Source organism: Urocitellus parryii, chromosome 12 (genome assembly GCF_045843805.1).
Source record: "Urocitellus parryii isolate mUroPar1 chromosome 12, mUroPar1.hap1, whole genome shotgun sequence".
Lineage (NCBI taxonomy): Eukaryota > Metazoa > Chordata > Mammalia > Rodentia > Sciuridae > Urocitellus > Urocitellus parryii.
Genome location: NC_135542.1, coordinates 17,472,035 through 17,490,075, shown reverse-complemented (window position 1 = coordinate 17,490,075; position 18,041 = coordinate 17,472,035). Strand labels below are relative to the sequence as shown.

The window sequence follows — 18,041 nt, the reverse complement described above, 5'->3', positions numbered from 1 at the left end:
AACCTGAGGATAAATTTCCCTGTGCATGTCCCCTTGTGAAACTGCTTAAGCACCGCCTGGTTTACACACAGGTGGAATTTCTAGGTCAAAGTGTGCATGTTTACTTCTTTGACTAAGCACTGCCAGGTGGCTCCTCTGCATAGCTCTACCTGTGGCCAGGATTGTATTATCTAGCTTTCTAACTTTTGCATGTTGAGTAGATACATAGTGGGAGCACACTGTTTTTGTTGGTATTTTTCTTGGTATCTATTCTGATGCTTTTCACTGGGGGATTTTTTCCTGTGAAAATGGGCTTCCTCTACTTGACCTTATTTTCTTCTTTTAAAAATTTTTTCAATGTGACTTTTTAATTTTAGTTTTATTAAAGACATTGCCCCTTGCTTGCATAGTCTATATCTAAAGCACTAGTCCTTGCTCCAAGGCCCAGCTTGCTCTCAGCTGCCCCAGGAGGGGAACAGTCTTTGGCGGTAGACAAGAGACACCCCTGCAGGGGGCACAAGTGCTTTGGCCCTCTGGTGTCTTGCCAGCAGTGCTTCCCATGCTCACAGAGGGTTTCAGACACTGAGTCAATGGTCCAGGTGGTCTTTTGTTCAGTCTGATCTCAAATTGAGCTCCTCTGAGAGGTCATATTGAAGTCCTTGTGTGTACCTGATCCATCATTTTCAACAATATTCCAAGTTCACTTTGTGTGTGTACGTGGGTTCTGGGGATTGAACCCAGGGCCTTGAGCCTGTGAGGCAAGTGACCTACCTGAGCTACACCCTCAGAGACCCCTGTAAAAGTATTTCCCCTTTGCCTCGGGGTCTAAGTTGCCAAGGCTGACCTCAAACGTTCCTCTTGCCTCAGCCTCCCTGGTGGCTGGCATGACAGGCATGCACCTGGGACTGTCACACTCGAGCCTGTGATGGGAACTCATGTGCATCTGTCCAGGGCTGAGCATGGTTAGGCAGAGCTGTGCTCCAGGCTCCCTGCAGGGCTGTGTAAGCTTCTGCTGCTCAGCAGCCCTGGTGCCATGGCCAGGGCTCCTCCCAGCCGAGGGCAGGCAGCTGCCCATTGCTGTAGGCTGACCTTATTTTCTTCTTATGGCACTCGTCCGTTCTCTGGAGTATGTTGTATGGTTTGTCCATTAGGAGTCTAACAGGTCCTCTAGAACCTTCAGACAATTAGTAAAATTCCTAAACAGTAAGTGAGCACGCGCAGAAATTGGGCTAATATTTTGGGAAGAACAATGTTGGATGATATATTCATGGCTTGAATAGATCATCCAACATGAAGTTATATTTTATTACTTACAAAATAATAAAATAATGAAGCAATACCATGGGCTGAGCTAAAATAGATCCTTAGGATCTTAGGCATTCTGTAACAAATCTGTGTCACTTGAAGTATAGAGTTGATCGACTCTGAGTAATGAAACAGAAGTAAAGGTATCAAAGCAAATGATCATCTGTTTCCAATTTTCTGTGATTTGGTTCAAGTGGTAAAGTGGTGATATTTATTAATAATGGATCATAGGTTCATAATTGTTTTAGAGTACAATTAGATGCCTTCAAACTTTAGGCTACATGGGCACATTTGAGAACGGTTCCAGCCATTCTCTCATCCTTTGGGTCATTCCCCTCCTATGTCCTGTGAGACATTTTCTATGTGAGGCTTTAAGAAGAAGAAGAGAATATTCTGTAAAGAAAACCTTGTGATCTGTGCAGTATGAAGTTGAATGGATTCATTCAGAAATCAGAAATTCTATTGAAAGATATTTATTTGCATGAGCCAAATAAAACCTATTTTTAGGCATCCTGGTGAAGACAAGGTTTTATCTTTATGTCTCATTTTCTATGTTTTGTTGTTGTTGTTGTTGTTAGAATGAAATTCATATGTTGCCAGACCATTCTATCAGATGTGTAACTAGATGCCATTTAAATTACCCACTTTTACAAGGTAGACAGTTTTTAATGAACACTGCCTGTCTGCACCTTTTTTAAAAACAGGACTGGGATCAGAAGCCCAAATACCAATGGTTAGCTGGAACATATTTTTCATTTGGCCTATCTGTCAGTATTCCCTGAGGTCATCTGTGCAATCAGCTTCGTTACTCCTGCTCCCTCACTGGATTTCATAGAAACCATATGCTATGTATGAATCAGGGACACCAATCCCACAACATAGCATTCTTGGAATATCCAAAGTCCCACTTTTCACTTCGCCATGCCTGAGATCAGCAGTAATATTTATCAGCAAATGTGAGATTTTCAAAGATCCAATTCTATGTGCTCCTTTCTCATAGAGCCTTAGGCAGGGATATAGCATACATAAATATTAAGTAAAGTCCATAGTTTTTAAAATGTCATCCATTGAATAGTTGACACATGTCTGAGATACTTTTTATTTTGGAGGAGGTATTATTTAATAGGGAATTCCAACAGCTACCTAATAGTGAAATGAGAAGTCTTGCATCCATTTTATTTTGTTTCTGATGATTTTTATGAGTAAGGGTAAGATACTTCCTTGTTCTGATGCAGATGTTGCCCACTTTTGTGAATGGATGCGGGGTGTCACCTACTACTTGCATATCTGCATATTGGGCTTGACACTGCTATCGTACTTGGTAGTTGGCAAAAAGTCAATACTGAAGTTAAGCTCTTGTGTTCTAGCAGCAGAGCTGAAGATCCTTGATGTGCCACCTTCTGCAATCCATGCTGCTCTCTTCATGTTCCTTATTGACTTCCTGGTGATGAGCATCATGGTCTCCTGGTCTTGAGAATGGCCAAGCATTGCTCTGTGAATGTGGAAGATGGGCATGTGGAAGGCTCCAGGGAGGAGGGATCATTGAACATGTACTCTAATCCATGTGCCTGTTGAATGACCTGTTTTTTTATTTTTGGGTTTTAAGGGAGACACTGCCCTCAAACACTTCTGTGCAGCTGGGAATGCAGGCTTCTGCTTCACCTTGCAGGAAGCATTAACGAATCCTTTCCAGAAGACATGAGAAGAGAGAAGTGAGCCTCTGGTATCATGCAGGTTCCTTGCATTGCCCATGGGCTAGAAGAGAGAAGAGTTGCTTCATGAGATTTGATCCCCTTTGTCCTGAAAAGTTCCACACAGAGGTGAGTCCCCAGCATGTTTAGAAATCATTTCAGACACCTTTCTGGACGGAATTGAATCAGAGCCCCTGATGATGTGGAAGAGCTAAAGATGGGTTTGCTATGAATTTTCTATTTCATTCATCAGGGCCTGAGTCAAGTCAGTCATTGTGCTGTCAACACATGAGCTGCTGGTCAAATGTGAGGAAGTGGTCTTGCTTTATGAAAACACCACCCTGATTCAGTGAGCCAGAGGCAGCCTGCAGTCCCTGTTTTCCTGTAAAGGCAGATTGCTGTGGATGGCCTCTGGCCTCGTCATGCAGCCCTGCTCAGAGTAGGGGATTGAGGGACCAGGCAGATCCCTAGTTCCTTTTGACCTTTATTGCCATTGGGCCACCCCAGGATTCTTGGACTCTACCTGGTCTTCTGGCCTGGGTCAGGGGATGTGAGGTTTGGAATCCCCCTCTGTGGCAGGATCCCAAGCCCCCCCAGCCACTTGAGGACAGGCACAGCCTTCCCTAATTGTGTTAGAGTTGGAGACTTCTCCCACCCATCCTCATCCATGCTCATCCCACATTTTGTAGCTTGACACCTGAGGACCTTTATTCATTGACTTAGTTGTTAGTGATGATGGTTACTAAGACTAAGTGACTCTTTCAAGTCACATCACTTGCATGGTAGGGCTAGAGCATGGATCTTCCTAATTGATTTCATGGGACTCTCTCATGGAAACTGTGACTGCCTCCTAAACACACACTCTACATTTGGAGTGTCAAAATTCTTGGCACTGCCTCCTTGGCAAGTGTATCTTGTCTTCTACGTGGGAATTTCAAAAATATTTTCCTTTGGTTTGTGGAGGTCATGCAGAAGTGATTTCATTTGAAATAGCCCAAACAAGAAATACCAGTTGTCTTTTTTGCACATGGATGTGTGTAGTGAACATCCCTTTCTGTGTGCTTGCATGAGTTGCTCCTTTGAATTTGTTGAAGAATGGTTGGCTGGGGAGCAAGGTAACGAGAGATGGATATCAATGCTTGTCCAGTATTCTGAAGTGAAGAATGTATTGAGGATGTGAAGGCTTTTCTAGCCAGTTCCTATGGCTCAGTCAGGGATCAGTCAGAGGATTCTGTCTGGTAGACTCTTTGGAACATATGTCAAAGTGGCCTGGTCTTACCCTGTCCAGGACTGAATGCTGAGCTTGAGTGGGAGCTTCTTATCAGTTCAAGTACTTCCATGAGTCTGTCCTCTGTTCTCTTTGTTTTTTTTTTTTTTTTCAGTTTTCAGTGGACATATCTTTATTTTATTTTATTTTATATGGTGCTGAGGATCGAACCCACTGACTCGCGCATGCCAGTCGAACACGTTACCACTTGAGCCACATCCCCAGCCCCCTCTGTTCTCTTTTTTCCGAGCAGTTTCTAACAGGAAAGGAGAACAAACATTGAAAGTACAGTGATTGATTATGTATACCAATGTTATTTGAATCAACTTTGTACAATTCAAAATTAACTTTTTGCTAGTAAAATTTCATATGTTGAGGAAATAATGAAAATATTGGGGTTGGGGGATGAGGATGGGCAAATCAAATATTTTTGAGCACCAAGACCTGTTTTTTTTTTTTTTTTTTTTTTTTTTTAACTTAAATCATAAACTGCCTGAGGACCACAGCAAGTAGATATTTCCAGAGACAGTGGGAAGGTAGTAGCGCATGAGGAAGGGAAGAGCTCTCAGGATGGGAAGAGGGGGCCGCTTCAGGACTCACCGGGCAAGGCACGAGGCTGCTGGCCATGGTACATGCCTGGGCCCACTGAGTGGGGAAGATCCATGCTCTGTGTCCCTCCACCCTCCTCTGTAGCTTATGTTGGCAGCAGATCAGGGAATTGGGGTCAGAAGTGCTCCCAGTAATATAGGCACCAGCCCCCAGAGTGTGTTCCTAGCCCTTTCCCCACCTGGCCTGACTTGGTGCTTGTGTTGATGCATGGCTGAAACCCTACAGTCATCAGAGTGTGTCTGCGGTCCAGATCCACCCTGCATGGCCAACATGCTCAGACCTTCGGCTGGGTCCTAGGCCTGCTACAACCAAACTCTGTCAACTGGGTGGCCAACAACAGAGGAAGGGCCTTCCCTCAAGCTCCAGGGGCTCAACACACAAGGTGTTGGGCGGTCTCACTGCCAAAACACCTCACAGGTTCCTAGGGGACTGTCCCCCCCAACTCTCCCAGCCCTTGCCCACTCTCCTATTGCTGCCCACGATCTGTGGTTCCCATATGGGCATCCTGCCCTGGCTCCAACCTCACATAGCTGGTATCCCCAAGTCTCCCTGGTCTCTGGGTCCAGACTCTCCTCTTCCTACAAGAATATCAGATATTGGATTTGGTCCCAGTTGATGCTGTGTTCCATCATGTGAGCTCTTAGCTTCATCACTGTGCAAAGACTCTTTTCCCACACAAGTTCGCACGACTTTTGGCTGGCTTAAGAATTTTCAGGCGACACTTTTCTAATGAGTACACTTTCCTTCCTTCCGATCTCCCCCCAGTGAGCATTCCTCGCACCCTTGTCCTAGTTCCTTTATGGCAGTTTCCCTCCTTATGGCTGAGAGGACCTAGTGACCCCTGGATTCACACGTTCTCCTTAATCACCAACACACTGCAGAATTCTCCAAAGGGCCATATATGCTCCTGGAAGTTGGTGTTGGAAATAGTTCTCCATCCATTAATCACTCCCTCACTCACTAATGTCCTTGTGTCCTTGAGAAAGGCTCTCCCTTTCCTGGTTTTCCTGAATAGAAATCCTCTTGCCTCTTGGGTGAATAGGGTTATGGGTTGTGCAGAGGGTGTTGGTCCACTGAGCATCTTAGAGACTGTCCTTTATGGAGCCTAATGATCCTCACTGGGGAATGAGGCCAGGGTCCTAACTGTGGTTAGTGTGAGGACACCCTGGGTTCAGAGAGGGAAAGAAGGACGAGGGAAACTCAGATGTCCCTTCATGGCCCCTGGAGTTAGAGGACTTACCCCTTTGCACCTGGGATCAGGAGACCTCATTTCCTCAAGGACACGCACACTCAGACATTAATCTTGAGTGTGGGTTCCTTTCTGGGGTCCAGGGCTGTTGTTAGCCACCAGGAATGACAGTGCTCTCCATGCTGAGTGGAGCCATTTTTGCCAGGAAAGAGAGCCCATGGTCACGCCTTGTGCAAAGCATCCCGCGCCAGGGGCTCCCATCCCTACATTCCTGTCCTGAAAGGAAGCCACTCAGAGGCAAGGTGGGTCCAACCACCTCCCATGTGTTCACTCATCACTGTGTTCCAGCAGTCACCCCAGTTAACAGTCCTGATGGGATTGGATGTGGCTCAGAGTGTCACCCTCATGAGCTCTACCCTGCCACAGCTGCAGTTCTGCAGTGGGAGAAACTCAAAACCTCAAAACACATGCACATGAAAGAAAAGAGCAAGAGCCAGAGCCCAAACAGGCCAGGTGTGGCAAAGACAGCTGGAGTGCCTAGGTTGGGACTCAGAATTATGTCAGTGGGGCGGCATTGCTGCTGGCACCAGCATGATAACCGAGAGCCAGCCCTGCTCATTTTGGGGAGCAGTGTGTTGGGGAAGGCAGCAGAAATTGAGAGGCAGGATTGAGTTTGGCCCTAGGAGGAGGTTGGGTAAGAGGCCAGTGTGGGTTGGAGGGCCTGGGCAGATAGAGAGAGGCCAGGGCACACCCCAAAGCCTGGAGACTGCACTGGATGTCCAGGGTTGTGAAACACCCTCCCCTCTTACTCACAACTGAGAGCAAGGGGCATTGATGAGTTCAGTTTGTGTGCGGCTGCATCCAAGGTGGCTCGGCTAGGCACCTCTGTTTCCTTGACTCAGGAGGCTGGGAGTCCAGGCTCCACCGAGGCTCGGCTGGGAGGATCGGACTCTGAGTTTATGCCTGTGTTCCTGGTAGGATCCATGTTGGCTGAGCCTCAGTGTTTTTGTAATGAGAGGATGGGTGACCGTCATGTCTTTATCACAGGACACACTTGCTAAATGGATTTGTTTGCTCTGAGGAGGAAAGAGAGAGGGGGGAGTGGTGCTGGAGACAGGGATGCAGACAGGGGTCATGGACTTGGCATAACTCAGTCTTGGAGGTGATATCCCATCACCTGTACCCACTTCAATTCCCATGAATCCAGAGGCTGAGCCCCCTTGAGGTGAGGGGTGAACCGGTTCTGGGCAGCAGGATGCTGTGGTACCTCGGAGTCTCTGTGAGACCCCAACACTAGACACACTTGGCCCTTTTGAAATCTTAGGAGAAGCCTTGGGAAGTTGTATGGCAGAGGGGAGCAGCCTCTGCATCTCAGTCCCCTCCAACTTGCCATGGTGTAGAGAGGGAACTGCAGCCACGATGGGACGGACATTGGCCATGTCCCTGTGTGGGACACAGGCCTGATTGAGTTAGGGTGCATTCTTTGTCTCTCCCCTTCTTGTGATTGTCCCATCTGTACATTTGTGCTTTAGCCACCTGTGAGTCCCATCTCTGGTTTCAGAGAGAATAGAGGGTGTTAGGGGCCAATAGACACAATAAACCCTAGAGATTAGATGCTACCCTACTTTCCAGAAAAGACTGGGCACACCATGAGTTGCACAATGATGGGACCAGGGTCCAAAAGCTGCTGAGAGGGAAGGACTGGTTGTGAATGCATTTTTGAAGGCTCCAAGCTGGAACTCTAGTGGCACCAAGCAGGGCAGATGCTGGTGGGGATGTTTGGGTAGTTGTTGGTGAACACCTGCGCACCTGAGATGGGTAGGCATGGAGGAGAAATCAGCAGCCCATAGGGCTTTTGAAAGTGGTCTTATGTGAAAAGAGGCTCAGGTATGGGCACAGGAAATGACATCATTGCCTTGACAATGGATCCAACAGAACATGGAACCCTGGTATCCAGGCACCCACTTCACTGACCAAGCCATCCGAGCTCACTTGGTTGGAGCCACTGGAGGGAGAAGGATGTTCTCCTGTGGTTGCAGACAATGCCGAGCCTCAGGCTCCCAGGAATCTCAGGGGGGCCAACTAGCCCTTTTGTGGATACACTGGGTGAGGCTTCATCTTAGACGCCAGAGCCTCTGGCGATTGTCGCAGAGGAGCTCAAGAGTAACAGTGAGTAGCACAGGGCAGGTGAGCCCAGCAGGCCCTCTAGTCTGATCCCTGATGAATGGCCCAGGACTCCTATTCTGACTGTGTGTGTGTGTGTGTGTGTGTGTGTGTGTGTGTGTGTGTGTTTGTACTGATGGGAACTATCCCATTGTGCTTTGACTCTAGTGTATTGGCACAAGTCATTTTTCTGTTTGTCACCATTTCCATTTTGAACCCACCATTCTTGGTCCCAACCCAGGGTGAAAATGATCAGAACACGGAGGAGCCCTTCAGGGTTCAGAGCCTTGAACCTTACAGGCAGGACCAGCTTAGGAATGAGCTCCAGCCTGTCATTTGTGGGAGGAACCTACAGTTCAGCAGCAACATGGGGTTAATCTCCTGGGATTTCATCCCCACCCAGCAGGTGCTGGATCTCTTGTTCCCAAGGTAAGCACCAGACCACCAAGCCCAAGTGTGTAGCCCCCTCATGCCTCTGTCTTGGGGCTGCCATGTGCCTCTCAGGGACCCAAAGGTTTGTGATACCTAATGAGATAGAGGACCACACTCATAGTGGAATGTCAGCCCCGAATGGTACGAGTCCTGGAGGTGCCTGCCACAGCCTTGCAAGGGCAGTGAACTTCCCCTCTCAGGCAGAGAAACCATCCTGACTCCAGCTGATCCACAGAGGTCCATGGAGCAGTCCCCACACACTGGGCACCACAGCTCAATGGTGTGCACTGAGCTCATTCCCAGGTGGACTCAGTGAGGCCAGGTGGTCTTTCTGGTGTGATGTTGGCTTTGTGAAGAACGTAGATCTGTGCCAGAGGCGTCTCAAAACTCGGGCCTTGGGAAAAGCACTTTTGGGTTAATAAAGACATGTTAGTTTCCATAGTGGGACAGAGCGTCCTAGCTGGGACATAGCTGGACAGGGGCTTTGGACATGGCAGCTCCCACACCCAGAGATATGTGGGAATCAGCAGTTTGGGCTCATTCACTGGTGAACATGGAGAAAGCACCCACTGTGTGAAGACACGTTTCCAGTCCCGTTTCATAATTCAGTGAAAAATGGGGTGCAAATGATTGCCATTGTGTCCCTTTTCATGGGGTCAGCCTAAACCGCAGGTGCCATGAGTACATATCCTCCATGTGACTGCATCCCTGACTCCATGAGGCATAACTGCACGTTGTCCTCTTCAGTGACTATGGTGGACCCTTGGACCAACTTCAACATGGAATGGGCTTGGGGTCAAGAGGGTGGGCTCCTGTTTCCAGAATAGGGACCTGCAAGGTGATCTGACTTGGGAAGGCTGAGGAAAGACTGCTCTGCCCAATTCAGTTTTCTGCCTGCAGTGTAAGGTGTGGGGCTTCAACAGTAGGAGGGGTAAGGCGGGGAGTTGTAGGTGGAGTCAGGGTCCTCTGGGGAAGGCCCTGGGATAATGGATCCCCCCACACCACACCTCCCTGTCCTCCCCCAGGGCCACAGAGATGTGGTCTGCACTCATGGGAAAAGAGAGGTCCACCGCTACTCAGGGGAACTCAGTGAGAGCTCACAGAGAATGAGGTAGCATTGCAGCCCACGCCAGGGGAGGAGGTGTCTCTTGAGCCCCGAGAAGAGTGGGCAGGAGGACAGACACTCCCAGAAGGTGCATTCCAGGTTGGAGAGCATGTAGCCAAGGGGAAGAAGAGTGTCAGGCCTGCCCAGAGGAGGGGAGAGCTGGTCAAACCATGGATCTAGCGCTCCTTCGTTGAAGGTTCTTTGCCTGTAGCGACCTGTCCTGACCCTGCCTGTACAGCCACTGTGTCTTGCCTGAGGTGGACTGGTGTGTTCAGAACCAGGGACGGTTCAGGAGGGTAGGGTCAGAGGTTTGCTCTGGAGGCCGTGGCGAAGGCAAGGCCAGGGTTTTGCTGACTCCACACCTGCCTCCCCACAGTGCCTCATCTTCCTTCCTGGGGACCTGGGTGAACTTCTACTCCGAGGCTTCCCATCAGCCTCCAGGCTCTCTGAGTCTGCAGCAGCTGCTGCCGTACATGTGGCTCCTCCTGAGTGGCTTTAACCTGGAGCACCAAGCACACCACCTGCTGGCCCAGGTTGAAGATGGCAGATCAAGCCAGGCAGAGCCTGAGAGCCAGGCGGACCGGGGTGAGTACCTAAGTACCTCAACACACCTCCAAACCATACCCCTCCAATTAGTGTAGCCCTGTATGAGTAGATGAGTCCACTGTCAAGGTGGAGGCACCCACCATCAAGTGCTTTTCCCCAAACCCACCTGTGATCATTGCTGCAGTGGGGAGAAAACCTTCAACACATGAGTCTTTGGGGACCAATCCAGATACAAAGTCTAGCTGTTTCTCTTTGATGGGTCCAACGTGAACTAAGAGGTACTGGGGTACAAGGGGCTATTTCCTTGAAAGGTGTTCCTGTAGTGGACCTCCTGTGCATAGAGGGTCCTCAGGGATTAATCAGTGGGGAGTCTTTGGTGGAACAGAAGCTGGATTCGGGGGCTCTCAGGTCTGTGTGTGAGACCTGAGCTGGCAGAGGCTCTCAGTTGTGGGGGATGTTGGGTAGTGTATTCCTTGAGTGTCACCTACCACGCCTCTGCCCCTGCCTTTCCAGAGCTGAGGGTCCCTGCTGATGCGAAAGTCTCTCACGGCCTGATTGGAGGAGTGCATTACGACTTTCTTCTTCGAGAAACAGATGCCAGCAAGTCGTTGAAGGTCAAACCAAAGGAGGTAAACAGCCACCTTCTTCAGTCTTTACTCCTGGTGCCACTCCACATCCTCCAAGGGGACAAGAACCTCAGGTTCTGGATGGATGTTGTAGAATGCCCACAGAGCCAACTGCCAGGCTGGGTGGGGTGCAGTTGCTGGGCTTTGCTGATGTTGTCATCCCCCACAGTTCTTGGAACCTTCTGTGGCAGTGGCATCCAGGACCCCAGCAGCTGTGAGCAGCAGCTCTGCAGTGGCTGCAGGATCATTGCCCCAGGCCACCCAAAGCAATGAGTGCTGCATGAGAAAAGTCACCAGTAGCAGCTCCTCACTGCTTCACTCCAGCGAGCAGGTGGAAGACAGCCGCGTTGTTCACGTCCTCCTAGAGGGACAGAGCCTGAGGGAGACAAAGCGCATCCCGGTAAGCCCGACAGCAGGGCTGCCTCCTGGGTGTCCACACAGTGGAAGGCAGGAGACACAGCCAACCCCAGGGCTATGGTGGGAAATAGAGAAGAGAGAGGTCCGTCTTAAGGGCTTGACCTGAGGAGGGAGAGCATCAGCATGCCCAGCTTCCGTGGTGAGTGGGCCTGTGTATTGTGGGTTTTGCAGGCCAGAAGTGCAGACGGAAGTGCTGTGGACAGATGAAGGCAGAGATATGTCCAGGGTGCAGGCTGCAGTGCCTAGAACTTGGTATTCTCAATGAGTGAAGTTGGAGCAGAGGAGGTGGCAGTGACTTGTCACATGTGTAGGAGGGGATGTGTTCCTGGTGGCAGGGAAGAGAACCTCCTTAGCATGACTAGGTGTAGGAATTTGGGGTCGGGATCACCTGGGGGGTCATGCCAAAGCTTCGGAATGTTAGGCTTTGCATGTATGTAAATACGGAGCTAAAGGGGTTCTTGGCAGAATTTCTATGGATGTGCAGTAGACACGCTAATGCTGCAGGTGTCCAGCTGCAGAGGAGACATGTTCAGTGACTGCCAGTGCTGAGTCAAGTACATCGTTACAACCAGACCCGCACCGAGCTTCCAGAGGCCAGGGCCTCTCAAAGCTATCATGAAGCACTCAAGTGCACACTCTTGTATCTGAGTCTGTTTTGTGTCGTGGCAGTCAGGACCCAAATTTTCAGTGCATCTGCCTCTTCCACCCACAAAGGCAGCCTGCATCCCAGATCACACTTGGTGCGCAGATCCCTGGCCCATTGCTCTCATCTCAGTGAGATGAGAGTGTGTCTGTGCATAGGCAGTTTGGTCCTTTGACATGAGTGGAATGTGGCTCCCCAGGGGGAGGGGAGATGGCAGGTACAGGCAGATATTTGTACCAGGATTGTTCTAGTAGCACATTGCAAGAACCCAGGTGGTATATGGAGGACACACTCAGGTAGCAGGATAACAAGATTGTGCCCTTGTATATGTAGCTGAGATTTCTCCTGAATGTTTGACCACAGTCTTCTGGGTAGCTCTTCTAAAAGCCATTCTCTGATGACATTTGTCCCACCCTGATCCAGGTGACCTTTCAGGAGACGGTGACAAGCCTCATCCGCAGGGCCTTGGACCAAAATTTGTTGCAGCATGAGGATGTGGACAACTTTGAGCTGCTGTATATGATGTCTGAGGATGAGAGTAAGTAGGACAATCAGACAGTGGGGAGACATGATCCACAGTGGGCTCAGGATAACTGACAGCCAAGAGAAAGTGGGCCTTGGCCCCAAAATACCAAAGTGTGATGGGCCTGGCGGAGACTCTCAGGGGTTGTGGGTGTTTTGTGGTATAATCCTTGAGTGCCACCTGACAATTCTCTCCACTTCGCTCTGCAGAAATCAAGGTCTCTGACCACTCACTCGTGTGTCTGTCCATGAATCTGGGAGCACAATATTTCATCGTGAGGAAACGCCCCCAGGTCAAGGGAAAGGAGGTAAACACCTACCTTATTCAAGCTGTGCATGTGCTGCCATTCCACTCCGACCTGAGGAAATAAGAAGCCTCAGCACCTGGACATATTTGCTGGAAGCCCATAGAGCCAACTGACAGTCTGGGGTGGCTTTGTGTTTCTGGGTTTGCTGATGTTCCATCCCCCACAGTTCTCAGAATCAACCTGCAAGTCCTCCAGGCCGCTTTCCCACAAGCAGGTGGGAGACACCTGCTTAATTCGTGTCCACTTAGAAACACAAAGTCCAGAGATGGCCAAGAGTGTTCTGGTAAGCCTGGGAGCAGGGGTGTCCCGTGGTGCTTACACCTGGGTGGGGAGCAGACACTGGTCCAATACCATGGACTACTCATGCCCTCTTGAATTTGGAGCTTCTGGATGATCAGGAGGATAGATGGGAATCAAGAAGGGAGAGGTCAGTGTGAAGGGCTGGAGCTGAGATGAGCGAGTGCAGCAGCTTGTCCACTGCCATGTCTGAGGGAGTCTGTGTGTCAGGTGGCAGCATGCAGTCCAGAAGGGCAGGGACAGGTATGGGTGACAGATGAGAATAGGACAGGAACTAGGTTGCAGGTTCCCTTGTATGGGATGCTGACGTCTATGGAGGAGGACAGCAGTGTGAGGTTCTCCGTGTTCCTTGAACAAGGAGCTGAGAGAGTCTCTCTGCAGAGTCGATATGGATGTGGAGCAAGCACACTAAATGTCCAGGTAACCCAATGACCACCCTTGCCGGATGAGGTGCCCTCCTACATCCCAGCCAGCACTGAGCCTCTGGAGGCCAGGAGCTCTCGTGGCTATCTTTCAGCACTCCTGTGTGTGGTCATGTTCCTGGGTCTGTTTTTGGCCCTGGCAATCCAGACCAAAGCCTCTAGGTTTTGTGCCTAGGCCATTCCCAATGCCGCCTGCATCCTCGGGCATACCTGGGATCTTGGAGGCTATTGTCCCATTCCTCCCAACTTGTGGGATGAGATTGCATCTGTATGCAGGTAGTGGGGTCCTTTCACTCCGAGAGGAGTGCAGCTCCACAAAGAGCAATGGCAGGCCCAGGAAGTCCTATGTACAAGGATTGGGCTAGTAGCCTGTGGGAAGAGCCCACACGATGAACAGGAGGTCAGCCTCAGGTAGTAGGGTCATGGATGTTGCACTTGTATTTAGAGCGGAGGTGCCTCCAGAATGCCCCTGCCCACTGTCCTTGAGTAGTCACTTCAAGGCCCATTTCCTGAAGGCCTGTCTCCCATGCTGCTCCAGGTGACCTGCCAGGATAGGGCTCCTGTTGTCATCCGCAGCGCCCTCGACCTACACTTCCTTACTGAGGAGAATCCAGAGGATTATGAGCTGGGCCAAATCATCTCTCGCCGTCAGAGTAAGTGAGACAATCAGATAGCAGAGAGCAAGGGTCAGGATGTGGACTCAGGTCAACTCTTAGCAACAAAGAGTAGTCTCTGACCCCCAAGAACACTCCAACAGGTGTGTTGGGTTCGTGCACAAAGCCAACTGCACTTCTGCTGGTGGAAGGTCTTGAGGTCCAATAGTATACCCCAGTGGATATTGCGGCTCCCCACCAGGTGCCCTCCCCTGGACATGAACAGGCATCCAAAGCTGACATCTTTGAGGAGTGAGGAGGAAAGCCTCTCTCCAGGAGCAGTATGTTTTCATGGTCTGGGATAGGAGTGGTTTCAAAGGAACATGGGAATGCATGGGCTAAAGAGGGAACTGGCATTTTGTGGACTGAAGCAGTACTATTGAAAGCCTTCTGTGTGACCAGAAAACCACTGCCTGGGCAGAGCATTGCCAGGATTCTAGCAAGCAGTAACAGGATGAAATTGGGAAGAAAACACAGCCTGGGAGACAGCCTGAATCATCTGTTTTTGCATAAATTCCATGGTCTTACGCACCTGAGTCCACTAGGCAAGGAGTGATCACAATAGCCAGGTTGTGATCCCTAACTAAAGTCAGATGAGGGCTTCCTGAGCACTTAGCCACAGAGCTCATCTGATAATAATGCCAGCGCTTTTCTGTTGGTTGGTTGGTTGGTTGGTTGGTTTTTGTGAGCCAAACACCACAGCAGCCATTATCCCAGCCTATGTACCCTGAAGACCACCATCCCTATGAGTTCTAGGATCACTTGTCTCCTATCTTAACCTACTGTTAGGTTAGTAGAGTCTATGGAAGAGGAAGTCTGCCTGGGGCCTTGGTAGCCTAAGAAATTCATAGCAGAGATCTCCACATCCAACCCAGAAGGGATGGAGAACAGGCTCTAGGTTAGAGGAGGGCGACAGGAAACACATGTTCAGAGGAAGGAGAAGCGGCTGTTGTATTCCCCCACTCGGGGTCATGGCACCACTGGGCCATACACCATGTTGGAGGGAAGCAGTCCCTTTGCTGGTCTTTGGAACCATTGTTCTCAGTAGGGCAGTATTTGGAATGTGGCCTCCATTCTCAGAAGCCTGGTTCACATGGAGGCGGGCTCCACCAACGCAGAAGCATGGCTCTAACGTGGTATCCGTGCTGGTCAGCCTGTCCTCACTGTGGCCATACTTGAGGAAAATAACTCAGAGGAGGAATCCTAGGCCTTTTCTCTGGGTTTCATAGCTTTCTCTTTGGTTGTGCACTGAGGCTGTCCATAAAGCTCTAGTGTGTGGCAGTGGAGAGCTCCTCAGCCCTTGCCACAAAGGCATAGACTGGGAGAGAGAGAACGAGGCTGGCAGAGAGGGAGAGAGAGAAAGATGGAGAGGGAGGACCTCTACTTGGAGAATGAGGATTCAGTGGAGCCAACAGGAACAAGGTACTGTTGCCCAGGGCACAACCCTGTTTAGGTCTTCCTCCAACCATGCTCAACCTTTCTTCCAGTCCCTCCCACCCCCCAGTAGTGTATTCATCTTGAATGAGAATTTCATGTTGACATCAGAGCACTCACCATCCAATGCTTCCCTCCAAACCCACCTATGAAGATGGCTCATGTGGGGACTGAATCTTCGGCACAGGAGCCTTTTGTGGGAGATTTCAGATGCAAACCCTAGTGGTGTGCTTTGGCAGATGCAAGAGGACCTGAGATGTTCTGGAGTCCAAAGCCTTTGGTAGGAACAGACATTAGGTCTGTTGAAGTGCTCTGCCTAGTTCTTCCTCAGGGAGGACTGTGGAGGCTCTCTTTGTTGGTATTGGTGCTGAATTGGAGAGCTCTCAGGTGTGTGGCTCTGGCCTTTTCTGGCACAGGCTCTCAGATGTTGGCGTGTCCTAGGGAGCACCTCCTGAGTGCCACCTTCTTTTTGTACACCCCTCTCTCCCCAGAGCTGAGGATTCCAGCAGAGGCCAACGTATTTTATGCCAAGAATCCTCACAAAAAATCCAACTTTGTGCTGAGGAAAAGGAGCCTCTCCCAAAAGAATGATGGGTGGATCCAGCCTCAACCTCCCTCTCGTCCTGGAAAGAAGGCTCCAGCCCTCCTGAGGATGCTTGCAAAACCATTCTGCTGCTGTGTGCCTGGGCGGGGCTGAGGCAGCCCAGGAATATTTACATTGATTACTATTTTCTTCAAAGTTTGAATCTATAGTTTGCCATTGTCCTTGACCTTGTTTAGTAACACAGTTGTTACTCTATCCTGTATTTGTTGTTTCCATTAATATATTATTATTTTAAAATATATATGTTTTTGTTACCTGATCTACTGTGATGATTTGAGTATACTAAATGTAGCAGTGATTCCTAAAGGACACATCCAAACCAACAGGAAGGAATGTTTCATTCTATCAGCAAGAACTTTGGTTTTTAGGAGTTTGGCAGATGGCATTATCTGAGTCAGTTTTCCAATGGGGGCAATGAAGTATCAGCTATGATGGTCCAAACACAAACAAAGACACACAAACACACACAAGAGCACACACACTCACTGAGAGATAGATAGACAGATGGAGTTGGTCTCTGCTGAAATACTTTGGAGACATGGTTCTGATTTCTCCCCTTTTGGAGTATTTTCAATTGCACAAGGTGTCTTGCAAATGAACCCATGTCTGAGGAAGACATGCATGTGTACTTCACATGCCACTTTTCACATAGCAGGAAGGTCATGTAATATTTTTCATGCAGCTGTCTTTTGACTGTGAACCATCCCATGAGGTCAGCTGTGGAATTTTCAACTTGTAGCATCACAATGGGGATCCACTCTTTGGATTTGGGGATATTTCCGATTTTCTTGATTCAGATTGGAATGATATATATATATATTAGTTTTTGATGAAAATTCTGCATTTGATGGTAATGAATGTCGTGCATCTAGGAATCTGTAGAGTGCAGACAATGAATGGATGCCTACTGTTGTCTGGACTGGTCTGAAAAGTCCTGTAGCATCTGAGCATGTGTGAGGGCTGTACAGGTCTTGCAAAAAGTCCAGGTCAGATGATCCTGCACAAAGCTGAACTCCTAGTGGTCTCCACAACAGTGTAAGGGCCAAGGAGAAACACACTTCCACACAGAAGTTGGGAAGCTACCTTATGAAGGTGATCATAGATACGGGATTATTAATATATCCAGGTTGGCATCTATTATTTTTTTAGCTTTTGACTTTCGCAGCTGTGGGCATCTTGACAACCATCAACTCCCTGTAAGCACAGACAACTCTATAAGAACCTGAGGATAAATTTCCCTGTGCATGTCCCCTTGTGAAACTGCTTAAGCACCGCCTGGTTTACACACAGGTGGAATTTCTAGGTCAAAGTGTGCATGTTTACTTCTTTGACTAAGCACTGCCAGGTGGCTCCTCTGCATAGCTCTACCTGTGGCCAGGATTGTATTATCTAGCTTTCTAACTTTTGCATGTTGAGTAGATACATAGTGGGAGCACACTGTTTTTGTTGGTATTTTTCTTGGTATCTATTCTGATGCTTTTCACTGGGGGATTTTTTCCTGTGAAAATGGGCTTCCTCTACTTGACCTTATTTTCTTCTTTTAAAAATTTTTTCAATGTGACTTTTTAATTTTAGTTTTATTAAAGACATTGCCCCTTGCTTGCATAGTCTATATCTAAAGCACTAGTCCTTGCTCCAAGGCCCAGCTTGCTCTCAGCTGCCCCAGGAGGGGAACAGTCTTTGGCGGTAGACAAGAGACACCCCTGCAGGGGGCACAAGTGCTTTGGCCCTCTGGTGTCTTGCCAGCAGTGCTTCCCATGCTCACAGAGGGTTTCAGACACTGAGTCAATGGTCCAGGTGGTCTTTTGTTCAGTCTGATCTCAAATTGA

The 18,041-nt window shown here is 49.2% G+C and overlaps 1 protein-coding gene across 1 annotated transcript; it reads left to right on the top strand.

The window, feature by feature from the left end:
* Positions 1-3,028: 3,028 nt before the first annotated feature.
* Positions 3,029-16,305, top strand: LOC144249857 (uncharacterized). Its single transcript, XM_077792054.1, has 10 exons — positions 3,029-3,104; positions 8,445-8,632; positions 10,117-10,325; positions 10,800-10,915; positions 11,082-11,312; positions 12,396-12,510; positions 12,705-12,802; positions 12,969-13,085; positions 14,060-14,174; positions 16,100-16,305. Exons 1-10 carry the CDS (start codon positions 3,063-3,065, stop codon positions 16,303-16,305), a joined length of 1,437 nt encoding a protein of 478 aa, XP_077648180.1. The 5' UTR covers positions 3,029-3,062.
* Positions 16,306-18,041: the final 1,736 nt, after the last annotated feature.